This window comes from Buteo buteo, chromosome 8, assembly GCF_964188355.1.
Source record: "Buteo buteo chromosome 8, bButBut1.hap1.1, whole genome shotgun sequence".
NCBI lineage: Eukaryota > Metazoa > Chordata > Aves > Accipitriformes > Accipitridae > Buteo > Buteo buteo.
Window position 1 is genome coordinate 5,522,515 of NC_134178.1, and position 27,071 is coordinate 5,549,585.

Genomic DNA, 27,071 nt, shown 5'->3' on the forward strand with positions numbered 1-27,071 from the left:
CAGTAAATATAAAATAAGCTTTATAAAATTTCAATGAACAGCGAAATCATTTTGGATATCTGAATGTCCAAGTCAGTTACAAACTCTACCACTCTAGTAGCATGGTTGAGGGAAAGCTCAGTTGTTAAGGAAAAAAAAAAAAAGAAAACACAGGTAGTGCATTAACTCAACACAATGGCATCAGCATCCCACCATTCACACACACACGCGCACACACAAAAGTTTTATACAATACAGTGCATTTTGTATGCCAACTGACATTAGGGTTTTATGTGCATTCAATAAATATTACATCAACCAATCTTTTTGGCATAATTTACAATTCAGTTGGGGTGTGAACGGCGTCACCTGCTTTCAGAAGGAAAATGGATCTTCCAATATTCAAAATACAATTTACATTCTAACAAACTAGAAATATTCAAGCACCATGTAAAGTCTTTACTATTAATGTTTGAGTATGAGCATTTACACGTAAAAGAATACAACAGAAGGGTTGGTTGTTTCTTTTTTTGTACAAGCAACAAATGAGAGTAATTGAAAAACTGGAGTAAAATTATTGGTACAAAGGAATTAATTTGAAATTTAACGGCACTCAGTCTTGCAGAAAGTATCTTGCTGTCACGGCAGGCTTCCTTCACTTCCTCTGGTGAAGCTATGACTAAGATTAGCAAGTCTCCGTTTATCGTTATTACAGTTCAGGGAATTATTGGACTGCATGCATTCCCTGCCCGCCCCCCCCCCCCCCCAAAAGTAGCATCTATTCTGTCTGAAAATGGCACAACTGTATTGATGCATGTCACACCTACTCTCATTTGCTGACTGTCATTTCAGTTGCCATCATTTTGTAATTCCAGCAAAAACAAATGCTTCTAGAACTTCAGCAGAAGTACGAATAAACAGAAAATTGAAATAATACAAAGGCAAAGGCATCACGACAGAAAAGTCATGAAGTTACTAGTATTGTTTTGAGTAATTCATTATATGGCTGATAGCAGCAGCAGTACTGCTTATCCTAGGTACAATGCTTCTGCTCATCTGTTTTCCAGTTACCTCAGTTTTGTCAAACTGTCCACTTACATGAACAAAATTAATATTTGCCTTCTAACCTCATTTGACACTAATTTTTTTACCCCTTTTCCACATGTGATGAGCTCCCCACAAGGACGGAAGGAAGGAAGGAAGGAAGGAAGGAAGGAAGGAAGGAAGGAAAACTAGCTCTGATGCCTTTGACTTTGTTTTGCTCACCAGTGGTACACACTGATTGCTGGAGATCTCTTAGCTTATTTAAAATTATGCTGAAGATTTAATTAGTGCAAGAACATACTGAAAAATGCCAGATAAAATATTGGTTCCCCATTTAAGATCACAGTTTGATTTTTACTGTTATCTTTATAAACTGCAGGGAGAGAAGACACCAGATTGAGCAATGCAGACAAGATGAGTTTTCCTCCACCCACCCCTTACAAACGCTGCTTTATTTTAAATAAGGATTCAGACACATGATTGTTCTACCACAGTTTAACATGTTATCACACATCAAGTGAATTGCGGTAATTGACCATATGGATGTGGCTGCCATGAGCTAAGAACAATTTAAAATGAAGTAGTTTAAATCTCTTCTGGTAAGGTTTAGCTAGCACATTTTGCCTCACAGTTTCAAAGTCAATTACCATAACTCAGCTGACATGCTTGGTTGAGTTTCTGAATCTTGACAAAGTTACACCATAAAACCTGAAATGCACTGTATCAGCTTCTGACCAGTACACCAGAACATCCTACTCAGTCGCACAGTTGTGTAACATAATCATTCAGCTGCCCAAACCCAAGTTCAATTTCACTAGTATTGAGTGCTTTATTACAGCAACCTGAAGCATCCAAACAAACTGAACATCACCTTTATAATACAGTATATCATACGCATAAAAGTACCAGTATGATCTTCAGTTGCAAGTCTTGTGTTCTTCAACCTATAGCAAATATTTCCTGACCAAAATAAAAAGAATGCAGTGTGTTCTTTTTCAGGATCTGGCATCTGCTATTTTATACAGGCTGGTTTATTAACAATGTGCAAATAAACCTTTACTGAAGAGCTAACTGATTAATTATTTTTCAGCTAACTTTGAGCTGGGGCACAAAGTACCTTCTGTGCTGTAAACATCATGAATTCTTCACAAATTGGAAGCTGAAAAGGCCTAAGGAACTGGGTACAAACTCTTCTCATACACAACCATGGCTGAGCTCAAGTCTTCCAAACCGAATTTGGAGTAGTCTGTGTTTGGCATATGTCACTGTGCTGCTACACAGCACAGGCTTAGAAGATTGTTGTATATAAAAGCATACTTTTAGCTTTGAAACACAATGGCCTAATGAAAGCATGCAGCAGTATTTTCATCCGTAATACGGTAGAATTCATTCTTAGTTTATTACCGTGTTGACACAGCCAGGTGAGCACTGTACAAGCAAAAGGGATTGTAAAAAAATTACCTCTGATTAAACTCTCTGTAACACTCATACGGTATCTCATTTAGTCACCTTAGGTTACTATTTCAAACAGCAATTTTTTGTAGACATAAGTTACCCTGAAAAAAAGCAGCAATTACAAATACCCTTCTCCTTGTTTTTTATACATTGCAAAATTTATCGTTGCATTTACCTGTCTTCTTTTTCAGTAGCTTACAATCTAGAAGCACAGGGAGCCTTTGTTTTCCAGCTAGCTGTGGCCAGGTTAAGTCAGCTCTGGCTCTTCAGTTTTTCTGGTTAAGTGTAACATTTCACACCATTACTAAGAGTCCTATATTTTTTTAAAAAAAACCAGTATTTTATTTTATTTTTTTAGAGCCACTAAGCAGTAACTATAACCACAGGACTAAACACCAGTAGTTACTTGCTCTCCTGTATACATTCTTCCCAAAATTAATCCTTTTACATTTTCAGGTTTCATTTTCTGCTTTGCTCACTGCAATGGGATAAGAAAGAATTTCACCCTTAATTTATTTATTTTTAGTGTAGCACAAGCAGAAACATCTTAACACATTACTCCCACCCCTTGCAATATGAAGATTGTTGACTGGCAAAGGCTGGGCAGATGGACTGAAAGGTTCCCCATGTTTCCTCCTCCTACAGCTGTCGGCTTGAGAGCCTGTTTTCAACCCAGTGCAGCCCCTTCCTGATTTTTCAGGTGTATCGTGGCATTTCACACTGCTCACAGCGATTTAGTGCTGGGTGATTTAGAAAGGTGCAGCTATCACAATTCCATGGAGCCCCTTCAAAGTCTTCATCTCTTGGCTGAGTCCGTGGAGTCTGTTTGGAGCTGGTTTGATGCTCTAAAAAAAGCCAAAGGAAAACATTTTTTCTTTTTCAGAAGAGAATGATGATAGGCAAGATCGTACTACTGGTTTGTCACCTCATTAAACATTCTATCTTAAAATGAACATGGAAACCTTTCCACTTAGGTAACATTAACGGTGTTCTGCTAAAGCACTTCTAATTCAGTTTGTGAAATCTGCATATTTAAAGTATTTCACTTCTGTAAACAGTCACTTAACCATATTACATTAAAACCAAAAAAAGCAGTCACCACTGTTAGGTCACTGATACTGCTAAAGCTTTAATAGCTTAGAACACACTGAAAAGTTTGTTACTGGCACTGCAACACTATCCTGTTAAGGAATTATTTCATAGGTTTATGTACAGCAGACTATTACCAAATCCTAAATTCCAATAACCCTACTTTACCTGAAGTGAAAGACTACTTCTAACTTGGTTCCTTCAAACAGTCTGACAGATTATACATTTTCTGCATCTTTTTCTAGCATTTATCCAGGCCGAAGAAAATACAACATAAAAAATAAAAGGGTAGGCGTGTTTCAAAACAAGATGATTGTTTTTCCTCCTCATGGCTTTGCAGAGGGATGTGTGTATGTGAAACAGCCCTTAAGTCTGTTTTCATTCATAAAATCAGTATGTGTGCAAATCATACATTAGGTATTAACCCACAGAAAGACTCAGCTTGGTCACTAAAAGTGACAAATACTCCTAAGGATGTGGAAACACAACATTTTCAAAATGCTAGTATTCAAAACAACATTAGTACACATACCTAGAACATAAGGTTAAGATACCCATCTGCTAAACAAACATCTGTACAAGAGCTTAATTAAAAGAGAACTTAAGTTGTAAAAAAGGACTGTAATTTGTAATTCAAAGTGCACACGCTGTCATCTGCTAAGAACTCTAGCAGATGGCTGATGACAAAGTTGGTGCAAATAGTACTTCGGTTTGTCTTCAGAGACATACTTAAAGAAAATAAAAGTAACCTCCTTGCTCAGACGTAAATCCTCTCCAGTCCAGAAGTTGCATAGTCACATTAACAGCGCTTGGCCTCAACAAATTCCTTCTAAGCAAACAAGTAGTGTGGGCACTAGGCTGCATTCATGTTGACTAGCCAGATGGCAGCACACAGCAGACCCTTGTCTGCCCATACCTGTCTATCTGCCCACGCCTTCAACAGCTGAATATTAAGGAAATGGAATTTTTAAAGAAAAAAAATTATTTTGATGACTCCATGTTAGAAGCCAAGCTCAGAATACAGTATACCAGCCCTAAAACTGATCTCTAATAAGTTGACAGACAAAACCGGGAAGCTAGTCATAAAAGTCGTACAAATCCTTACAAGACACTATCTTTGCAATTGCCAAATAAAATCACTTATTTCATGCAAGTTTTGCACATTATTTTGCTTTGAAATAATAAATCAAATAGCCTAGTGTAATTAAGAGGTTCTCCTCAAGCATCACAAAGTAGCAGTCCCTTAAATCAACCACATGAACTGCAATTTAACATGAATTCAGGCAGCTGTTTTTATGCCACTGCTCACCTGCTGCTACTGTCTTTCCTGGACACTACCACCTATGCAGGGAACTCATCCCAGTATTGGTTTGTTGTTGGGTTTTTTTTTTTTGAACCACGAGCAGCAGTTCTGGGCCTTCTTTTCATAGAATCATCTCTTTCTTTTAAATTTCCACATACTAACCATTTTATTCTACTGAAGGGTAAAATACTTGTTTCAAAAGAGGGGGAAAAATTTCCCTATATGAATTCAATATTCAACTGCAAAAACCTTTGCAAAGCACTTATCAGCAACTAGAACTTATTTACAAAATCTGGATTTTCAAGCAGACTATATGATTACTGATTTAAGAGCAGTGACTTCTTTTCCACTAACAAGTTTAGTACATGGTAGTTACAGTAAGAGGAGACACAATATTATAAACCTTAACACATGTAACATTTTCAGAGAAAAGACCACTGTTTTGTCTGTATCAGAGCACAGGATCCCAGACTGACTATTTCAGCAGAAAGACACAAAGTGTTTAAAAACTTCCACTAATATTTGAAACCATTCTTTTAAAAGATTTCAGGAAGTAAAAACAAAAACCAAAGATTCAAAAATACCTGAGACAAAAGGTAGGATTCTGCTCCAATGTGACCCCTAAACGTAGTGGAGTTCAGAGCTGCTGAGCTCCACTGCCCCTAGGAGTCTGCTTAGGGTGAGCTGAGTCACTCTGGGATGGATGGACTGAACCTCCGCTGGGCAAAAAGTCAGACTAAGTACATCGCTACTGGGCTTACATAAAAACTGGAGTGTCCTAAGCTGGATATGAATCCTAGACACTATATAATGAGCACAAAAAATTTTAGAAACCAGTAATGAACTTGTACAAGTGGGACACTGTTTTCTCCTTAGATCAATGCAAGGAAATGTGTTCTGCCTTGTCCTTACAATGTCTGAAGCGCTTCCTGTGCTTAAACTTCAGGACTACTGTGAAATTCACGCTCCACACAGAAAATAGGTAAAGCGTGACCAATCAAGTTAAAATATAATTAAAATATAAATGCAAATTTTAAAAAGCTGCTGTGACCATTTCAACTTGCATAGAAGATCCCAACTATACTATAAAATCCTAACAACACGTATTAGAAGACAGATAAACAAACCTGACATAGAGCTTTTAACCTAGAAGTATTTAAAAAAATAATTAGGGAGCTCAAGTTAACACATAAAAGTTTGTATACTTTCAACCCTTTTTCTAACAGTGAGTGACAGTATTTACAAACAACATATTAACCGAACATTCATTTGCAACAACTTGCCTGAGGAAAACAAGTTGTAGACAGGATTACTGCACTTATATAAAATGTTCTGGTTTGGTCTATAGAGAGAAGTTATAATAATTAGAATTGCTTCCTGTCATCACAGGGGCTTTTTAAAAAAAAAAGGAGAAGAAAGAGAAAAAAAAAAGCTTTCTCAATGTAGATTAGGTAACCTGATGCTTGTTTATTGACCTACCCTTTTTATATGGCTTTGGTGGCACAACAGGACCAGGCTCTATGTTATCATAGAAGTTACATGTGGCTTTCGGATCAAAGTTCCCTGTCAGAAAAGAAAAGAAAGCATTAACTCAAAGGTTATTTACATGCCTATGCCAGGGATACGAACATCTAGAGTCTTCAGATTTTCTACATCTTTTTATTATGACATTATATATTAGCTTTTTCCTGAGTAGTCTTGTGTCACATATTTTCAGTTTTGTGTTCATTCTAGTATTTTTTAGCAGGCTAATCCCATACTGAAGAATCAACTCCAGCTCAACATTCTGTACTGCTTTAAAACTGTGAAAATGTAAATCTTTCTGTAGGACACGTTCTTGGTAAAAAAGGAGGACTATGCATATTCTAATCTATTTGACTGTACTTATGTCAAGTTTCTGTTGCATAAAGAGGATTTTTAAAGACCTAAGTAGATTTCTGTTTGCCAACTTCTTGGTTGCAACCTGTAGTTCTGTTCTGTATTACTTGTTCAGAGCCCTTGTCAGCAAAAAGTTAAAAAATTAAGTAAAGAACCTTCGCTAAGGAGAATTTTTTTTTTATTTGCTCTTGACAAAGTCACTTTTAAGTCACCACTTTCTTAGTAATGTAATTTAACTTGGCCAACAGAAATATTAGCAAGTCAAGTTTATGAGGTCGCAACTGACAAAGACACCTTCTAGAGAGAAGTTGATAATCAAAATTGAACTTTAAAGAGTCCAAGTATCCACATTTAAAGCACATACTATATTAGAATCATAGAATCATTTAGGTTGGAAAAGACCTTTAAGATCATCAAGTCCAACCGTTAACCTAGCACTGCCAAGTCCACCACTAAACCATGTCCCCAAGCACCACATCTACACGTCTTTTAAATACCTCCAGGGATGGTGACTCCACCACTTCCCTGGGCAGCCTGTTCCAATGCTTGACAACCCTTTCGGTGAAGAAATCTTTCCTAATACCCAATCTAAACCTCCCCTGGTGCAACTCGAGGCCATTTCCTCTCGCCTTTTCACTTCTTACTTGGGAGAAGAGACCAACCCCCACCTGGCTACACCCTCCTTTCAGGTAGCTGTAGAGCGATCAGGTCTCCCCTCAGCCTCCTTTTCTCCAGGCTGAACAACCCCAGTTCCCTCAGCTGCTCCTCATAAGACTTGTGCTCCAGGCCCCTCACCAGCTTCGTTGCCCTTCTCTGGACACGCTCCAGCACCTCAAGGTCTGTCTTGCAGTGAGGGGCCCAAAACTGAACACAGCACTCGAGGTGCAGCCTCACCAGTGCCGAGTACAGGGGGACAGTCACTTCCCTGCTCCTGCTGGCCACGCTACTTCTGATACAGGCCAGGATGCCGTTGGCCTTCTTGGCCACCTGGGCACACTGCTGGCTCATGTTCAGCCAGCTCTCAACCAGCACCCCCAGGTCTTTCTCTGCTCGGCAGCTTTCCAGCCACTCTTCCCCAAGCCTGTAGCGCCCCATGGGGTTGCTGTGACCCAAGTGCAGGACCCGGCACTTGGCCTTATTGAATCTCATACAATTGGCCTCGGCCCATTGATCCAGCCTGTCCAGATCCCGCTGTAGAGCCTTCCTACCCTCAAGCAGATCAACACTCCCGCCCATATCTAAATTATGTTTTTAAAAAACCTATCGATTCTATACCTCTAGATTGAAGGAGATCAACTTCTTTCAGTGTACAGTCAACATTTATCTGGAGCTGTCTGTTGACGCTTCTCAATCTGGTCATTTCCTCAGGCTAGAAAGAAACAACCCAAAATAGTAACTGTGGGAAAGTCAGCATCCTATCTGACATAGAAATAACATTGCTATATCTTTGTCAACAGCTTTATTAGAAACTGGAGTATAGATAAGGCACTGAAAAAAATAGCCAAGATTCCACTGTTTGTCCTGTTCCCCCTACCCAATTTATTCCCTCAAAAAACATTCTTCTATTTGTATTTCAGGAGGAAAACAAACCAAACCAAAAAAAATGAACAAGTTACTTAATACTAAAATTCATTAGTAAGAAGACACAGCTGAGCTTAAGTTTATAAAACCATACACCTTATAAAATTCTGTATAAATTGATTACTTGTTACGTGAGTTTACATCAAGATGATCAGGAAACAGTATGAGCTGCAGCTCACATTAATTATTACTTGATTATAACCAAATAAGGTCTGAAGTTCATTTATTTGCATCACCCCAAGGAGTTCCAACATGTCAAACCTTCTAGCCCTGTATATTTAAATCGTTCAATGCTTCAAGACAGTAATTATTCTTAACAGAATAATTAGTTATTTAAGTCCATATATTTGCATATCATTAAGAAACCCTAAGTTACTGGAATACAAAGCATTCTTAATGCTAGCAGCAGTGATTATTAACACATATGTAGGAATAACTACCTTATTACAGGATACATCGTGGCATCACAGACAGAGTCACAAAAATCACAGCATGTCTGAAGTTGGAAGGGACCTCTGGAGGTCATCTGGTCCAAACCCTCTGCCCAGATGGCAGATGGCTTTTGAGTATCTCCAAAGATAAAGACTCCACAACCTCCCTGGGCAACCTGTGCCAGTGCTTAGTCAACCATATAGTAATAAAGTTGGTCCTGACGTTCAGAAGGACCCTCCTGTGTTTCAGTTTGTGCCCACTGCCTCTGGTCCTGTCACTGGGCACCAGTGGAAATGGCCTGGCTCCATCATCTTTGCATCCTCCCTTCAGGTATTTGATACATTGATAAGATCCCCCCCTGAGCCTTCTCTTCTCCAGCCTGAACAGTCCTAGCTCGCTCAGCCTGTCCTCGCAGGAGAGATGCTTAATCATCTTTGTGACCGTCCACTGGACTCTCCAGTATGACGATGTCTCTCTCTTCTACTGGGAAGCCCGCTCCTGGACACCATACTCAAGTGTGGCCTCACCAGTGCTGAACAAAGGGGAAGGGTAACCCCTCTCCCCTTGCTGGCAACACTCCTAATGCAGCCCAGGTTATCATTAGCCTTCTTTGCCACATCGCTGGCCCGTTTTCAGCTTGGTTGCCACCAGGACCACCAGGGCCTTTTCTGCAAAACTGCTTTCCAGCTGGCCAACCCCCAGCTTATACTGATGCATGGGGTTGTTCCTCCCCAAGTGCAGGACCTGGTACTTCCCCTTGCTGAATGGCATGAGGTTCCTGGCAGCCCATTTCTCCACCACGTTGTGGTCCCTCTGAATGGCAGCACAACTCTCCCAGTTCTGTGTCACCAGCAAGCTTGCTGAGGGCACACTCTGCCCCATCACCCAAGATCATTAAGGAAGATGTTAAACAGGATCAGACCCAATACTGACCCCTGCGGTACACCGCTAGTTACTGGCCTCCAACCAGACTTTGTGCCACTGATTACCACAGTCTTGGCCTGGCTGTTCAGCCAGTTTTCAATCCACCTCACTGTCTGCTCATCCAGCCCATACTTCAGCTTCTCTATGAAGATCTTACAGGAGACAATGTTGAAAGCCTTACTGAAGTCTACGTAGACAATAACCACTGCTCTCCCTTCATCTACCAGTCTTTTCATCCTAGAAGTTTATAAAATTGGTCAAGCTTGACTTCCCCTTGGTGAATCCATGCTGACTACCGCTGATCAGTTTCTTGTCCTTTCACGTGTCTGGAAATGGGCTCCAGAATTAGCTGCTCCATCACTTTCCCAGGGATCAAGGTGAGGCTGATGAGCCTGTAGTTCTCTGGGTCCTCCTCCTTGAAGACAGGAGTGACATTTGCTCTTCTCTAGTCTTCAGGCACTTCTCCCAAACACCATAATCAATCAAAGATTATCTAGAGTGACCTTGCAATGACATCTGCCAGCTCCCTCAGCACTTGTGGGTGCATCCCAGTGAGGACCATGAACTCATGCATGTCCGCTTTACTTAAGTATTCCTTGACCTGATCCTCTTCCACCAAGGAGATACCTTCCTTGTTCCAGACTATTACTGGGGTCTCTGGGACTCGGGCTTCCTGAGGGCCCATAAAGACTAAGGCAAAGGCAGCATTCAGTAGATCAGCATTTTCCATGTCCTATGTAACCAGGTCCCCCGTCTCATTGAGCAATGGGCCCACATTTACACTAGCCTTCCTTTTGTCACCTATGTACTAATGGAAGCCCTTCTTTTTGTCTTTGACATCCTGTGCCAGATTCAACTCCAGTTGGGCTTTGGCTTTCCTAACCTCATCCTTGCACACTCAGACAGCATCTCTCTATTCCTCCCAGGAACGTATCTGCCAAATGCTGCCCTGAGACAGGCAAGACATAGAGCAGCCATGCTAGTTAAGCCACTAACAGCCCCTACTCTGTCTTCCAGCCTACATCTGTGTGCATTGTTTATGTCAACACAGTAAGTCTGAACTGACGTGGCTAACAACTGCACAAAGCGGAAGTTATTTTTCAGTCAGATGAATTCTCCTATTAGAGCCATACAGATGTTTGGGCTAGAGTCATTTGCAGGTGGAAGTCAGGCAGATAGGAAGAAACAACAAGGAAAAGAGGAGAGAGAGGTGCCAACTATTTGAGCCAACACTACCACTGAAAAGTTACCTGGCACACGATTGTCTATGAGGTACAACTACTCAAACAACAAAATACCTCAATACAACAAAGACCTTTTAAAAAAAAAAAAAAAAAAAGAAAAAAAAAAAAAAGAAACACTGCTGCATGAACACCAAGCTGTATATGGCTCAGGCTCTTTAACTAGATTTGGACATACACTTTTATAGGTCATTAGGAAAGTAACTATCTATTCAGTTCTGTAGTCCAGAAAAGCACATGTATAAAAGTCTCAGAAATTCTATTGCAAACACTAAGAAAGCTGGACACGTATCTGTCTCTTAAATTATAAGAGCTGGCTTACGACAAGCCAAGAACTTACGAAAAAATCATCTCCAAAGATTGAAGATTTTATACCTCAAAATACTTTTCTGTAGAATACTTCAGTCCATGGAAACATAAAAAATAAATTTGTATCTTGAATTAAAATACTAACAAATTGCTTACTGTTGGAATTGCAGTTGTACAGCTAACTCTTCGAAGCCGCCTCTGCATTAGATCATGCTCCATACCATTGACTTCAGCTTTCAGGCGTTCGAGCTCTTCTTTCTCAAGCTTCAGTTCCTTTGCTAATCTCTCCATCCTTGCTCGTTGATGTAACAGCAAGGCTAATGTTTTACACGAAAGAAATAGTTACTAGCACACAAAAACCTGGAAAACTGAATTCTTAATTTATGCATAAGATTCATGAGTGACCTTTCTGGAAAAAAAAAAGTGATCATAAACATGCAGCCAAGTATCAGTGTGAAGATGCTTTCATGCCAAATGAACTACAATTTAGAACAAAGTTCTTCCAGAATAAAAACACATTTTAGACAGTAACTCGAAGTTGATATTACCATTTTGGTCAAAGCTTCTTTTTTTGCATTTGGTCTTTCTCGCCTCAAAAATACAAAGGCACCTGTACAAGGAGACAGCTTCTCAGGATGAAACAGCAACCTAGTTATATTAATACTGTACTGACAAAAAAAAAGAATTAAATACCAGAGGTAAGATCAGAAGGTAACACACACTTCATATCTGCTGCTCAATAGCAGCTGACACACTAGCCTTGAGACATCAGCCAAATGTCAGTACTGAATTGTTTTTTTCACTGCTGTAAGAGGTTATGCTAAAATAACTTAAAGTAGTCTTTGGTTTTCAGAGAGTACCGTAATTCTCAATACTCTAAGTTCCCCAGTACTCAAAAGCAAAACTATAGAACTTCAATAAAACAGGCCAGAGAATCCAGAAAATAAGAAGTGGGGGCAGCTCAGGTGTTTCAGAGTCTTTAATTCTACAATAGAGCCAATTCACTGTCCTCTAACATCTCTCTGCTGTTAATCATTCTCTCGTATTTTTGTCACAGTACTGAAATTTATGACTCTCAGTCACAAGCTGATGTTGGGCTCCCAGAGCAGCCAAATAAAGAATTTTGACTAGCTAGAAAATAATACTCGGTTTCTGCAGGAAAAGCATTTCCTCAGTATTTCATCATGATGCAAAACTGGCTAAGTTAATCAGTGTGATGCTTAGCACTTTCTGATCTGTCTGGTTTTACCTGATTAAAGTCTACTAGGACAGAGAAAAATAAAAGAAATTTCCTGTGGGTATTCAAACAAGCACGCTGCTCTTATAACAACTGTTATAAGAACTGTTCAAATGTATGAAGACATTGTAGAATCTGCAAAATGCTATTTCATACAAAGCACCAGCTAGCACCTGCCCTTTTCTTCAGCCCTATCCAACACAGGCAAAGAAAAAAACCACATAATATTTCAAGAATATTTGCATACTAGCTAAAAAAAAAAGTTAGAAAAATAAGCAACAATATGACACAGCTTACTGGGGGAGGACGGAAAAAAAGTAACAGTCAGGAGCATAAAAATGACAATGTTTTTTATCAGTTGTCAGCATTCTGTGCAAAAATGTAGCACTATACTTTGGATTTTGTATGCATCCACCAATTCACGGCTGAAGAATAAACAGTGAAAATCCTATCCAAGAATAACATCAGATGTTTTTATAATACAGGCACCAGTATTACTGAACAAAACTGTTCTCTACTTTTTGAGGTAGCATAAGTCATCCAAGTAGAGTAAGAGATCACAAAATTTAAAGGGAAAAAAGTACACATACCAGGCTGTATGATTTTCCACTAATTACTATCAAACCTTGTCTTTGTGAGACTCCTCCAACTTAACATCTGATATGACTACATTACATAGCTTCACATTATACTGTAGTACAACTCATCAAACATGACTCACACTACAAAGAAACAGTGAAAGTACAGACACCAGAATGGATTTTTGGTAACACTTTTCACAATGGTTCATATTCAGAAGAAAATGAAATAAACTTGTTCCCTGTATTAAGCTGTTAAATATACTTTTCTTTAGGACTCCTCTGTGGTAGTAAAGAATATAACATCTATTCTTCTACTATTTATTCCTATCAAGAGTTCAGAGTGCAGCAATACCAAAGACTATAATAAAGTCCCAGCTGTGGTAGGTATTGCCACAAAAGCAGATGCCCCAAAAAGCATATACTAACTAGTTTCATTGATTTTGTTTTCCAAATACACAAATCTAGTGAAAGATACAAAGGCAAAACCAGATTTAAACATTTCAAAATATGTCTTTCTCAGTTATGTGAAGCTACTTACAGTTTTCTCACGTAACTGAAAATCTTTAATGAAGCTGTAATAGAAATGCTACCAAACAAAGCATATGGCCTAAGAGTTACAGACCTACTAGAGTTCATTCTCTCCAAATAACATTTCTAATTGGGTCTAGCAGGTCTATAGCTCTTTGTTGATGAGTTAGAATAGCTCAAAAGACACAAAGTGAAATATGAAATCAAGAACTACAGGTCAGCTTTATAACCATTATTTCAGCTCTCTAAAGTGAAAGGAAGGCTAGAAGGAGCAACGGAGGAATAGAGTCTCTTTTCCAAATGCAAATCCAGAAACAAAGCACATTCTTTAAATAATTGCTGCTGATTATCATTCTGTCATTACCCCAAATGATTGGTTTGAATGCTTGCAAACTGATTCATTTGCTCAATTTTAAATGTTTCAAATCTATAAAGCAGATTACTCTGAGAAAAGCAGTTTTCAGCTAAAGGTTAGATTTAACCTTTTTTTTTTTTTTACTAAATTACTTTATTCTTTGTTTATACATGGCATTAAGACTAACTACATTCTATCCCAATGCAGCAGAACGCACATCCTAAAATTTGTCTGCCAATCTCTTCCTCCTCTTTGAAAACTCTAAATGGAAGAAGTGAACTTTTGATTAAGTTCTTCAAAATAATTATTTTAATACCTTTCAAAATAGAAATATTATTTGTATGGACACCTGACGTAATTTCAGCTGCAATCCTACCTCCCTCCCTCTCCTCTTTCACTTAATACTCTTCAATCTAAACCAAGTAAATTGGATTCAAATTCCCTGCAGAAGTTAGCGTTTCAGGTTTTATAAAGCACTCAAGTATGGAACAAATACAAAAGTAGTAAAATCCACATGTAAATTTATGACAGAGTTCAATGCAGAATTTACAAACTGGACACACAGTAATGAACAAACCATCTACTGTTGTTGGCTGCAGTGTTTTCTTTTAAGAAATTCCCCTAACATCAAAAGTATAGCAACTTTAAGAACCTCAGAAATTCTTTATGTATTAGACTGAAATTTGGCAAAATTGTTTAAAAATCAGAACAAACTCTCTCATTAGATGATTTTTGGTGCAATTTCTATTCTTGTCTGTACAGGTTCAAAAATTCTTAGTAAGTAGCAAAAGCAAGCTGAAAATGCATTTTACAATAATACAATTTGCAGGATGAAACATTTACCTTGAGTGTAAGCATAGTCGTCTGATCCAGAACTAGAACTTCTCTGATACTTATGGCTTCCTTTTTCTCCTCCAGATCCTGGGATTACAGAAATAGGCTGAATAGGTTCTGGTGCTGCAGAACGCTCTTCTTGGTCCACTAAATTTAAAAGATTCTCAGTCGGTGCTCGACCTACTGTGATTTTAAAAATGGTTGGGTTTGGCTGAGACACCATTACCCGAGGAGACTGTGTTGGTGCACCTGTAGGTCCAGTTGGTTGAGTGTAGGTAATATATACTGGATTAACACTAAATGGAGGTTTGGGTTGACCTGACATACCTCTTGATGGAGAGCTTGAAGGAGGAGTAGTGGCTGCATACAGCGGGTGCTGGTTTCGTTGAGATGGTTGATTACTTATTGGTGAAGGACTTCTGTTCATTGCAGTCCCAGGTCTTTGCGGTGGCTCAACTGTAATTTCTATTTTATTCATGGAACCTTTGGATAAACTAGGTCCAGCAAAAGGAGGAAGATATGATACAGAGTGACCGCCTTGTTTTTGAAAAGTCTGGGATGCTTGCTGATATGGATGGGGTGGGACAGTTGAAGGACTAGGAGGCATGAAAACATGTGAACTCTGATGACTCAGCTGAGGAGGTTGAACTTGGTGCTGAGGAGAGCCAAAGGGAGAGGGACACTGGGATGCCGGTGGTGATCGAAAAGCTGACTGAGGGATCTGGGGTTGTTTAGGAGAATATTGAGAAGGTTGGTAGTTCTGTTGATGTGGATACACAGGTAGAGGACGGGGAGTATAATGTGGAACTGGGCCCTGTGGCGATGAATGCCACTGTGTATTCTGAGGAGTCTGTCGTCCTGAAGAACTTTGAGATGTTTGTCTTATATAAATAGAGCCAGGAGTCCCATAAAGATTGCTTGGAATCTGTGGAAGAATTTGTAGAGCTCTGGGTACACTCTGTCCAGAGGGGAGGTTTTGTGATACTGTAACAGTAATGGGATTTGTACTGTACCGAGGTATGTGCATATACGTGGGAGGAGGGCCTTGCATAGCAGACGTGTTCATTCCTGGTTGTATGGAAGATGGCTGTGGAGGTGGCTGTGGAGGAGGAGTAGCTGCATTTCTATTCTGGTCATTCATGAAAAATGGATTGTAACTGGGAGAAGCTGCCACAACAGCAGGAGCAGAATGTGGTTCTTGAACTAAGCATATCAGCTGTTTACCTGCTGTGCGTTGTGGATCAATATGTCCATCGCTTGAACTGTGTACCAGTGTACGACCACCATTAAGTTGAGCTCCATCCCCTGCATGATAGCTGGTATGAGGATGAATACCCAGATTAATGTGCAAAAGGCTATTTCTATTCATTCTGGTGTCATCAGGGCTATGGTACTCCATATATAAGTATTTGTTGCTCTCCTGTGCGAGGGCTCGACAACAGGCATCTAGGTTGTTGTTGTTCTAGGAGTAAGAATTGACACCTATTATTGTCAAATAGCAAAAGAAAAAGCCAGCATTCAACAAGCATTCAACTGAAGCTGCCATCAAGCCTAGCTTGAACACAACTAGGGATAACATTTCAAAGACACAAATTTTGAAATAAAGGTAACACCTTCTAAGTCATAGTATGCAAGTAGTACATAGCTCACATTGCATCTAGCAAAATGCTATGGTAACACTAGCTACAGTATGACATACTAAAAAAAAAATAATAATCAAGTCCAGTTTTGGGGACAGCAATGGTTAGAGCTCTTGGCATCTTCTGCAAGGAACAGGTATGTACAACTAACTACTTCTAGTAACAGCACAGATCAAATTAAACTAGATCAAAATTGCAAACTCTGGGAAGTCAAAAGAATAATGCAGATGACATTTTAATGTTTACCTGAGTGTTTACTGTTTTCATTTTTATTTTACTGTTTAGCTGACTATTTCTCTTTACCTGAAAGTTTAAAAGCCCAATATTTTAAACCATCTTCTCTTGGCAGAAGAGAATTTAGTGCCTTGAAAATGAAGTCAGAATAAGTACTGCTTGAAAAAGTACTGGCAATTCCATAAAGCACCTTACAATTCTGACGCAATTTCAACTGCCTTTAAGAATTCAGGCTCAAGGCTAAAAAAGGTTTATTCATACATCAGTGAGGAAACCAAATAACCCCTGTAAATGTTTGACTTGTTCTGTGGTGCCAGCAGCTGAAACTATACAGACAATAAATTATGAATCAAAAGAAAAGTGAAATGGGGAATTCCCTTTCCCTTCTTCCCCTCTCCACTCATTTTAGCTTAATCTAATCTTGTTAACAGAAAGACACGAATGATAGCTTTTCCAAAAGAGTAAAATCACTAGAAAACATTCCAGATTGTGGATTTATTTTTTTTCTTGCCACTTTCTCATACAACAGCCTCTATCAGTTGTGGTTCAGGGTTTTTTTAAACAGTAGTTAAAAGAAAAATAATTTCATTTTAAGTTAAGTTCAACTACATCTGGCCTCCAGCATCCTAACTTGGTTACATGTGATTCAAGACTGGTACCTTCTGTGACATACAGCACCTCCTTATCACAACAAGTATGTACATATTTATATATACATGCATACAGCCCTGCATTCCTTAGCATGCTAAGAATACCATTCTAAGGAATATACATTAATAATGGTTTCACTATTTTAAACGCTATCACTATACAAAGTTTGTATACATATTAATAGTCATGTGGCCTTGCAATAACTATTTTCAACAGCCTATCCATTGGTTGAAAAAGTCACGGTTACATTTATTTTCTAAAGGACTGATACCTAGTCAGTCTTAATACTAAAGTGAGGATGACTTTCCCAAAATTTCATATGATTTCACTATCGGACGAACACATATATTCAGCATGTTCTCAGATGAAGACTTAATATTGAACATGACAAAAGAGTTCAGCACTTAATTATGTATGGCTCTCACTCCTTGACTACTTCCCCTTCATGCCAAGCTCCCCTTCTAGACCCCAAGGGTTAATGAGAATATCCAGATGTATCACAGAAAAATTTAAAACCAGAACATGTGGGAAAAGGACTTTGTAATAATAACCAGCACCACAGTGCCAAGACAGCAGTCTCAAAAAAGTTAACCGCTACCATCAGCCACTTGCCATCTAAAGAGGACTTCATAAAGAGAGTCCTCATCTTCCTGAGGTCACTTCATCAGGGTGGAGGTAGAGAGAACGTAGATAGGACAGGCCCTAATCTGATTTTCTAAGGGTAGGGAATATATTCATCATTTCAAAGGACCCTCAATTTTTGATAGGTCTAAAACTCACACTGGTTTAAATCTAGAGCATGTATTGCAAAAGCTTAATGGAAACCAGCTCGTGTATCTTAAAACAAATATAAAGTGGGTTTGGAAACAGATTATACACTTAAAAAAAGACAGATACTTGCAATGTAATGTTAAGTAGCTATCCAGAACACCGTATTATAGATATAGAACACCATATGCTTCTACAGCATTAGGGATTCTTTAATTTTATCAGTTTAAAGATGTCCATGACTTAAACATAGTTGATCAAAAGGATCATGTACTTAAGAGTCCAGAAGAGATGACTGTCAGGGTAAGTAAAGCTTTACATTTCAGGGCTTCCCCTGCTTTAAATTTGTCTGAAAGCAATTCATTCGTATTTGTATGGTTTAGAAGACACACAATGCAAAAATTACAGCCACAGTTATAAGTATACCTTCTCTTCTGCCAGGGACAGATGCAAACACAGCTTTGCTACTTTCATATGCAGCAGTTTATCACATTAGGTTCCACCTCAGCAATGGCCACGCAAGGCTAAACCAGATCTTCCATGTTTCTATTCCACTCCTGAATCTTCCCATTAATGGAAAGTATTCCCAGACAACCACAACTTTGAAAAATGGTTGTGTGTTGTCACTTATTATCACTTCCAATTTGTGATTTTAGATGAAGGTGGAAGGAAGAAATGGAAAAAAAACCCCAAAACAAAACAACACAAAACCAAAAAAAAAAACCAAACCAAAAAAGAACTGCTACCTGACTTGGAAGAAGAGAAGTAAAAATAAACCTTTGGACAGCTGTGGCAAAAAGATACCACGAAGACAGAAAACCTTTAGATTCCTAGCTAAGGCCAGTTCCTTATCTTGGAAGAATGAGTCATTGTTTGCTAAAATCTCCTTCAGTATATGTATGTTATTTATGTAGCCAGCATCAATAATAATCCCATTAGCCACTTTCCTTATTCTCTGTATGCATACAGTCACAGGTCACATAGACAAGGAAGAATAGCCTGCAGAAAAAAACCCACAAACATAAGTGAAGAATGATAAAATCTTTGTATATAAGAGACAGGACAAAAATGCAAGTAATGGAGTCTTCCACCCTTTCAAAATAAAACCAGAAGAATGAAAATCTATGCTCCATGTATACTACTAGAAAGAATTTTCATACTACAAAAATAAAATACACAGACTCTTAAAAACTCTTTACCATACCTGAAGCATGCACTGAGATACCACCCCTTCAGGTATCTCAGGGAAACGTTGTCGGAGATCATGGAGTACCTGCACATCGAGTTGTTGACTGCCCTGCGCCATGCCAGATTGATGATGTTCCAGATTACCAAAAAATGGAAGTCAACAGGCCTTCCAATGATTATGGTCTTCTGAGGCTTCTGGCATTTTCTGTAAGAAAGGAAACACAATCAATTATCTTCCAAGCCATCACAACAACTTTTCCTCCTTCCTCAGCTGCATGTGTAAAAGAATTACTGCATTACTTTTTTAGATCTAGCTATCAAGAGAGACAATGGCTTAAACACAAGAGTGGGAATCATCATGTCTCAAATTCTAATATTAAAACACTTAACATATCACGGGTATGTCTACATGACATTTCACTGGAATGTGCTAGTTCAGGTCTTTACACAGTCCCACTGTGGTACTATGTAGGCATAACTTAAATTAATCTGACCTGCATAAAATGAAACTGTTACATATTTACTCCCAGTGAAATTCTGAACTGTTTGTAGAAAAGCCTGAAGTTATTGCAAAGCATGCATGTCTCTTATTTACAACATGCTAGAAATAACAGGCTGGAAAACTAAATAGCACAATTATCCAAAAATACTCCTCTAGTAATAGGCCTTAAACTCTTTCCTCTTTACATCATTACAAATCCAAGAAGTTGGGAGCAATTTTTGTGAAATACAACCAGAGCTACACAGAATTTAAGGAGTCCTTTTTAGGATTATGATAAGCATCCATGTAAGATTTTTGTAAAGCACCTATTATATTCATACTGACATAATTAGTGACAAAACCCTCTCTTTCCATTTCAGGATTCTTCTATTCAACAGTGAAAAGATTCTATCTGAACTTCAATACCCAAGGACTACTAGAAGGCAAATACAGTCTGAGTCAACAAATGCTCTTCTCACTTGTGGCTCATGATCACAGCAGTCATCAAAAGGCAGCTGAATTCTGAGTAAAGATTCACAAAGACTTTGCGTGAAGGTGGTGCGTGACATAGCCCCTGTAACACATCTATTATTGCTAAGCTTCGCAAGCTTTTCCAACATTACTAGTCAGTTGAATTCATAACTGCAGAGAATGTAGTGCTGTCTTCAGAAACGGAAATGAAAGTCAGATACCAGCAGAGTTGGTGTTCAGGTAATATATTAGCTACTCGAAGTCCCAAATTTAAATCATGCTTATCTCAACCTCAGTGTAATACTGGGTGGCACATAGTATAGGTATTCCAGTCAGCTTTTCACTGGTTGTTCAACTTCTAATAGCAGTCTAGAGCAGTACAACAGACCAGCACAAACATATGCACACCTTTATGCACTAACGAACTCCAACAGTTTCCTGCATCTTTCCTAAGAAAGTATCTTAGTTTTCATAGGTGAGAACATACATCTCCAAACAAATATAAAATGTCAGGTTCAGGGTAAAAAAAGCTTTGGTGGTTTCTTTTTTTTATTACTTTGAATACTTAATAAACACACCTTTCTTTTTTCACCTCTTTCTAAATAGTACTTTCTCTGAAAAGGGGCAAAACAACAACCACCACCACAACAAAAAAAAGAGGTCAAGTCAACCGGACTGTGGACAGCTCTTAACTGACATTAGCACTCATTAAATAACACATATGCTTACAGGAAGGGTTGTTCTCTGTCATATCTGATATATTCTAGTATCCAGTATTACATCTGTCACATCACACTTTCTCAAGATAAATGAGACAAGTTTAAAGAACAGTGAGATACGTGAATTACCCTGCTGTGATTTAAGAAATACTACAATAAACTTACATTGTAAAATCACAATGCAGTTCTGTCCGCTGCAGTAACGCTGCGGATCCCTTTTATTTTAAAAGGAAACAAGTTTCCACTGACTACAAGAGCTAGCTGAAACTTCATATCTACACTCACAGTAGGGGACCTTTTATAAAACTCATTTTTCGTAAATGACAAACAAACATCATAATCTGAAAAAGCAGACCGCCATGAGAATTCTCAATGAAAACCTGACAGCAACCACGCTCTGTGTGTTTCTAGACAACTCTCCTTTTCCCAGGAGGCAAGGGATGAAGTGCAATAATACAGGAGTACCCTACCAGAATAACCTGCAGTTAAAACCCCTGTGGAATAACAATGACAGCATGTGAAAATCTGAAACAGAAGATAATAATTTTAATAATTTCATTTGCATGAGCAAAAGCCTTTGCATCACTTCTCTCTTCAAATGCAAATTCAAACGTAACACGGGTGAGCAGACTGGAGATCCACCATCAATACATACAATGTTTTTCTACAATGCTTTTATAACCATCTAAATTAATAATTTCTTTGATGGTTTTCTAACACTTCCTGAAATTGTGGTGAGTAAAGGTCTAACACTCAAAGTAATTGGAAGTTATTGGCCAACTATGAATTTATCAGAGTTCTCTTCTAAACACAGATAATGGATAACAGAAATTTCCATTCTCATTTTGAACAGTTGAAGCTTCTAGCCTTCACAGTTAGAGATAGCCTTGAAAAGTCTACAAGAAACCAGAAATAATTGTCTTAAGAAGCATGAACACACAATCATTCAGAACTCCTTGGATTCCATGGTTACACTACTGCGGAAATTTGTTATTTTTCAGCCAAAACCACAAAATTCACTACTGCCGTATCTAGGAGCCCGGCATTTTGTCCTACCTATTGTCCAGCATTTTGTCCCGTCTATTCTGCTTGACCTGCCTACAACTGACTGCACATTTTCCACTCTAAGCAGGCACAGAATGGCTGGAATACAATACTTGCTTCCCATGTTGCTCCACAGCACCAGGCAGGTGGAGAAGCAAGTTGTTCGGAGAGCCAAGAGCTTACAGCACAGACCACATAGCTAAAATGCTCTAGACAAGACCTCTTGCTGAGCCACAGGAGACTAGGAAAGCAATCCTTCAAAACTTTTCTTTCACAGGCTAAGGGACATGCTGACATGTCCAGGTGTACTCTACCAGCCTTATAATTATTGAAAGTTCACAGAGCAGAACACATCAACAACCAACCCAAAGTCACAATGAAAGCAAGCCGCTTCATCTGTAACTCTCAAAAGTGAGTTGAGGGTACCCAAGCTCAAGTTAAAAAGCGTTTCACAGGGATGGAATAAATTAACATTGCTACATACATGGCAGTTCTAATGGCAAAACCAAAGGATATTGTTGCTGAATTGGTCCCCCTGTGTTAACACAGAGATGACCTTGGGAGCCACTAGTGAACCTTGGGGATTATGCAAAGCAGGACTCCAGTCCTGAAAAAGTACACTCATCAGTTTTTCACACCTTTTACATGCCCAAATTATACATACAGGGAAACAGTATCTTAAATTTAATCTTCTTTCCCTAAGCCATTTGTGTACCTTGCAATTTAAGAAAACAGTCAACAGTTCCATCAATCAACTGACGCCTCTTTTCTGAAATAATGAAAGATAAAGTACAATTACTATAGTCTTGATACTCCCCACAGATGTGTTCAAATATATACAGAAGACAATTCATTTCACTACTGTTATTTTTGAAGCACTAAATCACCTAAAATGAAGATACATGAATCATCAGTAATGACATCCAATTGAAAAATAGATTAGGTCAATACATACTATCTGGAAGTTTATGAATTATGTACTGGTGCACTTATGCAATTACAATGTATGCAGCAACTAAAATAATTCCTGAGTGAACTTCCAGAAAACAGGTTACCCGGAAGACAGTTTCTCAGGCCTCATCAATTTAAAGTTAATTGTTAAGAGTTTTATAACAACAGTTGGGCCTTGAAGGATAAGTGGAAAAAAGCAACAAGACAAAACACAATAATAAACAAATCAGTTTACAAAAGCAACACGCCAAAGGCATTCTGCTTCTATACATTTTACATAAATTCCTTCATCTTAAAAGTTTATTTAAATCTTTAGATTACAAGGATGAGAAAACACAGATGGATTTAAGTACCATCAGGTAAAGAACCTCAATTTTTCCTCTGAATACTACACAAATATAATTCTTAAATTTCATTGTCCTGACTTCTAATCAAATGCATGCTGATGCCTACAGATAAAGAGTATATTTATGGAATGGCATTCACATGAACTCAACCCAGTATTTGTAAATTAATCTATATTTTTCCTCCTTGTTCATCTCTGATCAAAGTGTTGAAGATAAATTTTGGCCTTCAGATTCATAAATGCAGTAGAATTTTTTTTAATTAAACACTCATAGGGCAACTCCTTCAAACATTTGCACTCGACTGAGGCTTTTAGCCAAGAGGTAGAAAAGAATTCAGGGAAAGTTAGCAAAGCTGGATGCTCTATTCTGTCTAAACATTGCAGGAACTGGAGTATGAAGATACCATGAAATTTAGGTGGACAAAACAGTAAAACAATATCAACTTCTTAATTATGGAATCTTCAAAACAGAAAGAACAAAATTAATGTTAATATAAATCAGTAAGCTGAAAGAAAAATGAACATATATAACATCTCCACCAAGCAAAAGTTACTTTGACTTTAGAGACATTTAAACTCACTTGCAGTAAATATGAAGTAGCAAATTCAATAAACAGTTATACAATCCAAACTCATGACAATAATTCCTAACTGTTATCTGTTTAAATATCATTTGCCAATACCAACACCTCATTCCTGTTTATATTTGCTACTGGCATTTAGGCATAAAACTTCAGAGTAACACTGGTATCAGTGCTACTCAGAACTTTATCCCTGTGCTGAGCCAAACAGAAGAGCAGCAACAGTCTGAATACCTTCCCTGAACAGGAACTTTCCGTATTTCTCTGGTAGTGAATAGAGGGAGAACTGTGAAGAGTGAGGACAGGAACTGAGGAAGCAGAAAAAGATACAAACTTCTAAAATTCAGTTTCATTAATCTAGATCAGTACAGAATTTTACTTTCACCAAAAATGGCAGGGTAAATGAAAATGAGATCATGTCCAAAAGAAAAATACAATGTTCTTTAAATGGAAGAACAATAATAAAAGCTTAACACTCATTTGTAATGACTTTACTAAAACATACCGTTTTGTTTTCAAAGCCATGCTAGACTAACTGGCTGCACAGCATGAGTTCTGAATCTGAGCGACATTTTACATCTTTTGTTCTAAATTTATTAAATGAAAAGAAGTTGTGAGTGCATCTTATGAATCATATTCCTTCTTGAGGCAATTTCAATCCATGTTAGCTACAGTTCTTGAAATTACTTTTTCAGTTTTGTCATTGCATTTTTCCTACTTATTTTCCTACTACTTATATTTTGCTGAAGTTGGTCTCAAGAATAAATCATTCATCTTTCTGGAAAAAATCTGCTCTAGTCTGAAAAGCCTTTTAGAAGAACACAGACCACTCATGCTCAAAGCACAAAAACCCTCCCATTACTAGACTTGCTCTACAAAGTAATATTACTAAAGTATACAGCAAACCTAGAGTACACAGAGTGCTTAGGAAGTAAAATAAAAAAATTTATGCAGATGCCAACTTTTTTATATACACTTTAAAAAAAGCAGTTGCTATTAATAACATGTATTAGGACATTCATGTTTCATGACTCCTTACCTCTAGATTCCTACATTCAGGATGTCTTATAGTATGGAAATAATCCTACCAGAAAGTCATCCAGATACTGAACTACAGTGTTCTCCTTTACCAGGCACAGTGCATAACAGATTCTCCAAATAATCTATTATTTTCCCAACTGTGAAAATTATTTCATTGTACTACTGTAATACAAAGATTTAAGCTGTATTTAAAAGATGATCCTGCTTACTAGAAGTATCTTTATTAAACCCTATGGCCGAAGAAAGATGGTGAAAACATTCTGCCTCTCGCAAAAGTAAATATCACCTATTCCAGCTTCAGCACTCAAATTCAGCAACTAGTCCAAAGCATTTATTATTATTTGGGAATAAAAAAAACCCAACAAAGAAACTTGGGCAAGTTAAGTCCCTAGAAACTGTCTTATTGGGAAAGGATTTCAAAGTTTTTATTTATACATACATGTATATAAATTGAAAACTATTCAGTGAATTACATGTTTGGTACAGTTTCTTGAATGAAGAAGTTACCCTATAAGCAAGGACTGCTTACCAGGTAGATGCCAATTTAGCTTCTATAATAGACGTGGACAAACTTCCATTGCCTCCAGAGTCATCTAGAGATTTGGCTACAGTCCTCCAAGGATACCAAGATTTACTGCATATGAAGCAGCATGAAAAAGCAATGAGATCAGTTGTAGTGAGTAACAACTCATACACAACTGAACAGCTTTCTCCACCTTTCTTCCCACTCCAGTCAACTCAACTGAACTAGCTCAACCTGTTAAAACAATTAATAATAATTAAAAAAACCCAATCACTTTTTGCTACTTTAATAAACTTACCCTGCACAATGCATGGCCCACTGAATACCACACCACTGTGGAAAGGAAGAAAAAAGGATAAAAAGGGGAAGGGGATACAGGACAAGGAACACCACCTCCCTCTTCTCAGCACACGTAAGCCAAATGATCAGTTCAAGCTGTAACAAAAATGCAGCTTCATGTGAAGCAGACTTAGAACAAAAAACCCAAAGCTGTTCTTGTATGAACAGCACTAAATCAGGATGGGGATTTTGCCAAGTGCTGTCAATACTGGAGTTACATCGTTGTGGCACTGCAAGAAAGCTGACTATCAGCTGAGCTCAGAAGGTACACCACCAGGAAGAGGTCAGAACTGAAACTGTACTTCAAACTCCACGTCACTTCCCCACAGTCCATGCAATACTGTTCTCTACAAAAATTCTTTCTGAAAACTATGACGGACCAACTGATTATAGGCAGCCAGCTCTTTATCACTTATATGATTATACCTTCGTCTCCGTTGATGCATTGGTTACGTGCTTCCAAAGGCTAGAATACCCTGCATACACTGCACGCCAATAGTAAAACATGAGAAGACAAGAAGGGAATTAGCTCAGCCGACAGATTTAGAAAGCACTTTATTAGATAAGGTATTAATATCTTTTGGTTTTCACCTAACACTGTGGTTTTAACAAATAAATATGATTTCGGCCAAAGTCTACATTACTATGTGATCACATCCCAAATTCCACTTCCGTATTTCAATACTCAAGCAGATGTTAAGGTGTATAATTACTGTGGTGCTTCCTACAATGACTGCAAACACACAGCAGAAAAGCTGTTAAATAGCAACATTCTTGTAAATAAGCTTGAATAAAACCATGGAATTTGAAGATGATGATTCAGAGTTGCTTCTCGTGAAGAATTAACTAAGCAAAAATATGTTTTTTAACATCCCATCCCACACATGCCTACTATTTAATAGGTATCTGCACCCAATTATAGCCTTGTAAACATGCCTGGCATGTGACCTGGCTGCAGATGCTATCACGTAATCTCACCTCTAATCCTTGAGCAGCCTCTGGAACCACTGTTGGCTTAGATCCAAAGGTGCCTGCAGTAGAATATTAAACTGACTGTAAATGGTTTAAAGTCATCACGTTATACTGATACTGGGAATAATATAGCGAACAATTTGGTACACTAAGTTTCCAGTTATTTAACCGTTCAAATAAACAAACAACAATTAACTCATACCACAAATGTCAGAACAGTCATATCAATCCAACTAAGACTTTGGATTGCAGCAAAGGAAGGCAAATACTTTTATGGTAATGTGACACTTGCATAAAGATTCGCTAGGTGGAAGATCTTAAAACCTCAGAAATATGAGAAACTAAACTGTCA

At 38.2% G+C, this 27,071-nt stretch overlaps 1 protein-coding gene across 4 annotated transcripts in view; it reads right to left on the reverse strand.

Annotated features, from left to right (window-relative positions):
- Positions 1 to 423: 423 nt before the first annotated feature.
- The window catches only part of TAB3 (TGF-beta activated kinase 1 (MAP3K7) binding protein 3), a 46,202-nt gene continuing 19,554 nt past the window's right edge, over positions 424 to 27,071 (reverse strand). For 2 of the 4 annotated variants that reach the window (XM_075033510.1, XM_075033512.1), the window contains 6 exons: positions 19,268 to 19,456; positions 14,780 to 16,232; positions 11,392 to 11,552; positions 8,024 to 8,117; positions 6,350 to 6,433; positions 424 to 3,323 (listed from right to left, as the gene is read on the reverse strand). In XM_075033510.1, the coding sequence (XP_074889611.1) occupies positions 3,175 to 3,323; positions 6,350 to 6,433; positions 8,024 to 8,117; positions 11,392 to 11,552; positions 14,780 to 16,232; positions 19,268 to 19,369 (2,043 nt within the window). In that variant the 5' untranslated portion in view covers positions 19,370 to 19,456 and the 3' untranslated portion in view covers positions 424 to 3,174. Of the gene's footprint in view, positions 3,324 to 6,349; positions 6,434 to 8,023; positions 8,118 to 11,391; positions 11,553 to 14,779; positions 16,233 to 19,267; positions 19,457 to 22,681; positions 22,736 to 27,071 lie in introns of all 4 variants that reach the window. The other 2 variants (XM_075033513.1, XM_075033511.1) reach the window with 2 other exon arrangements.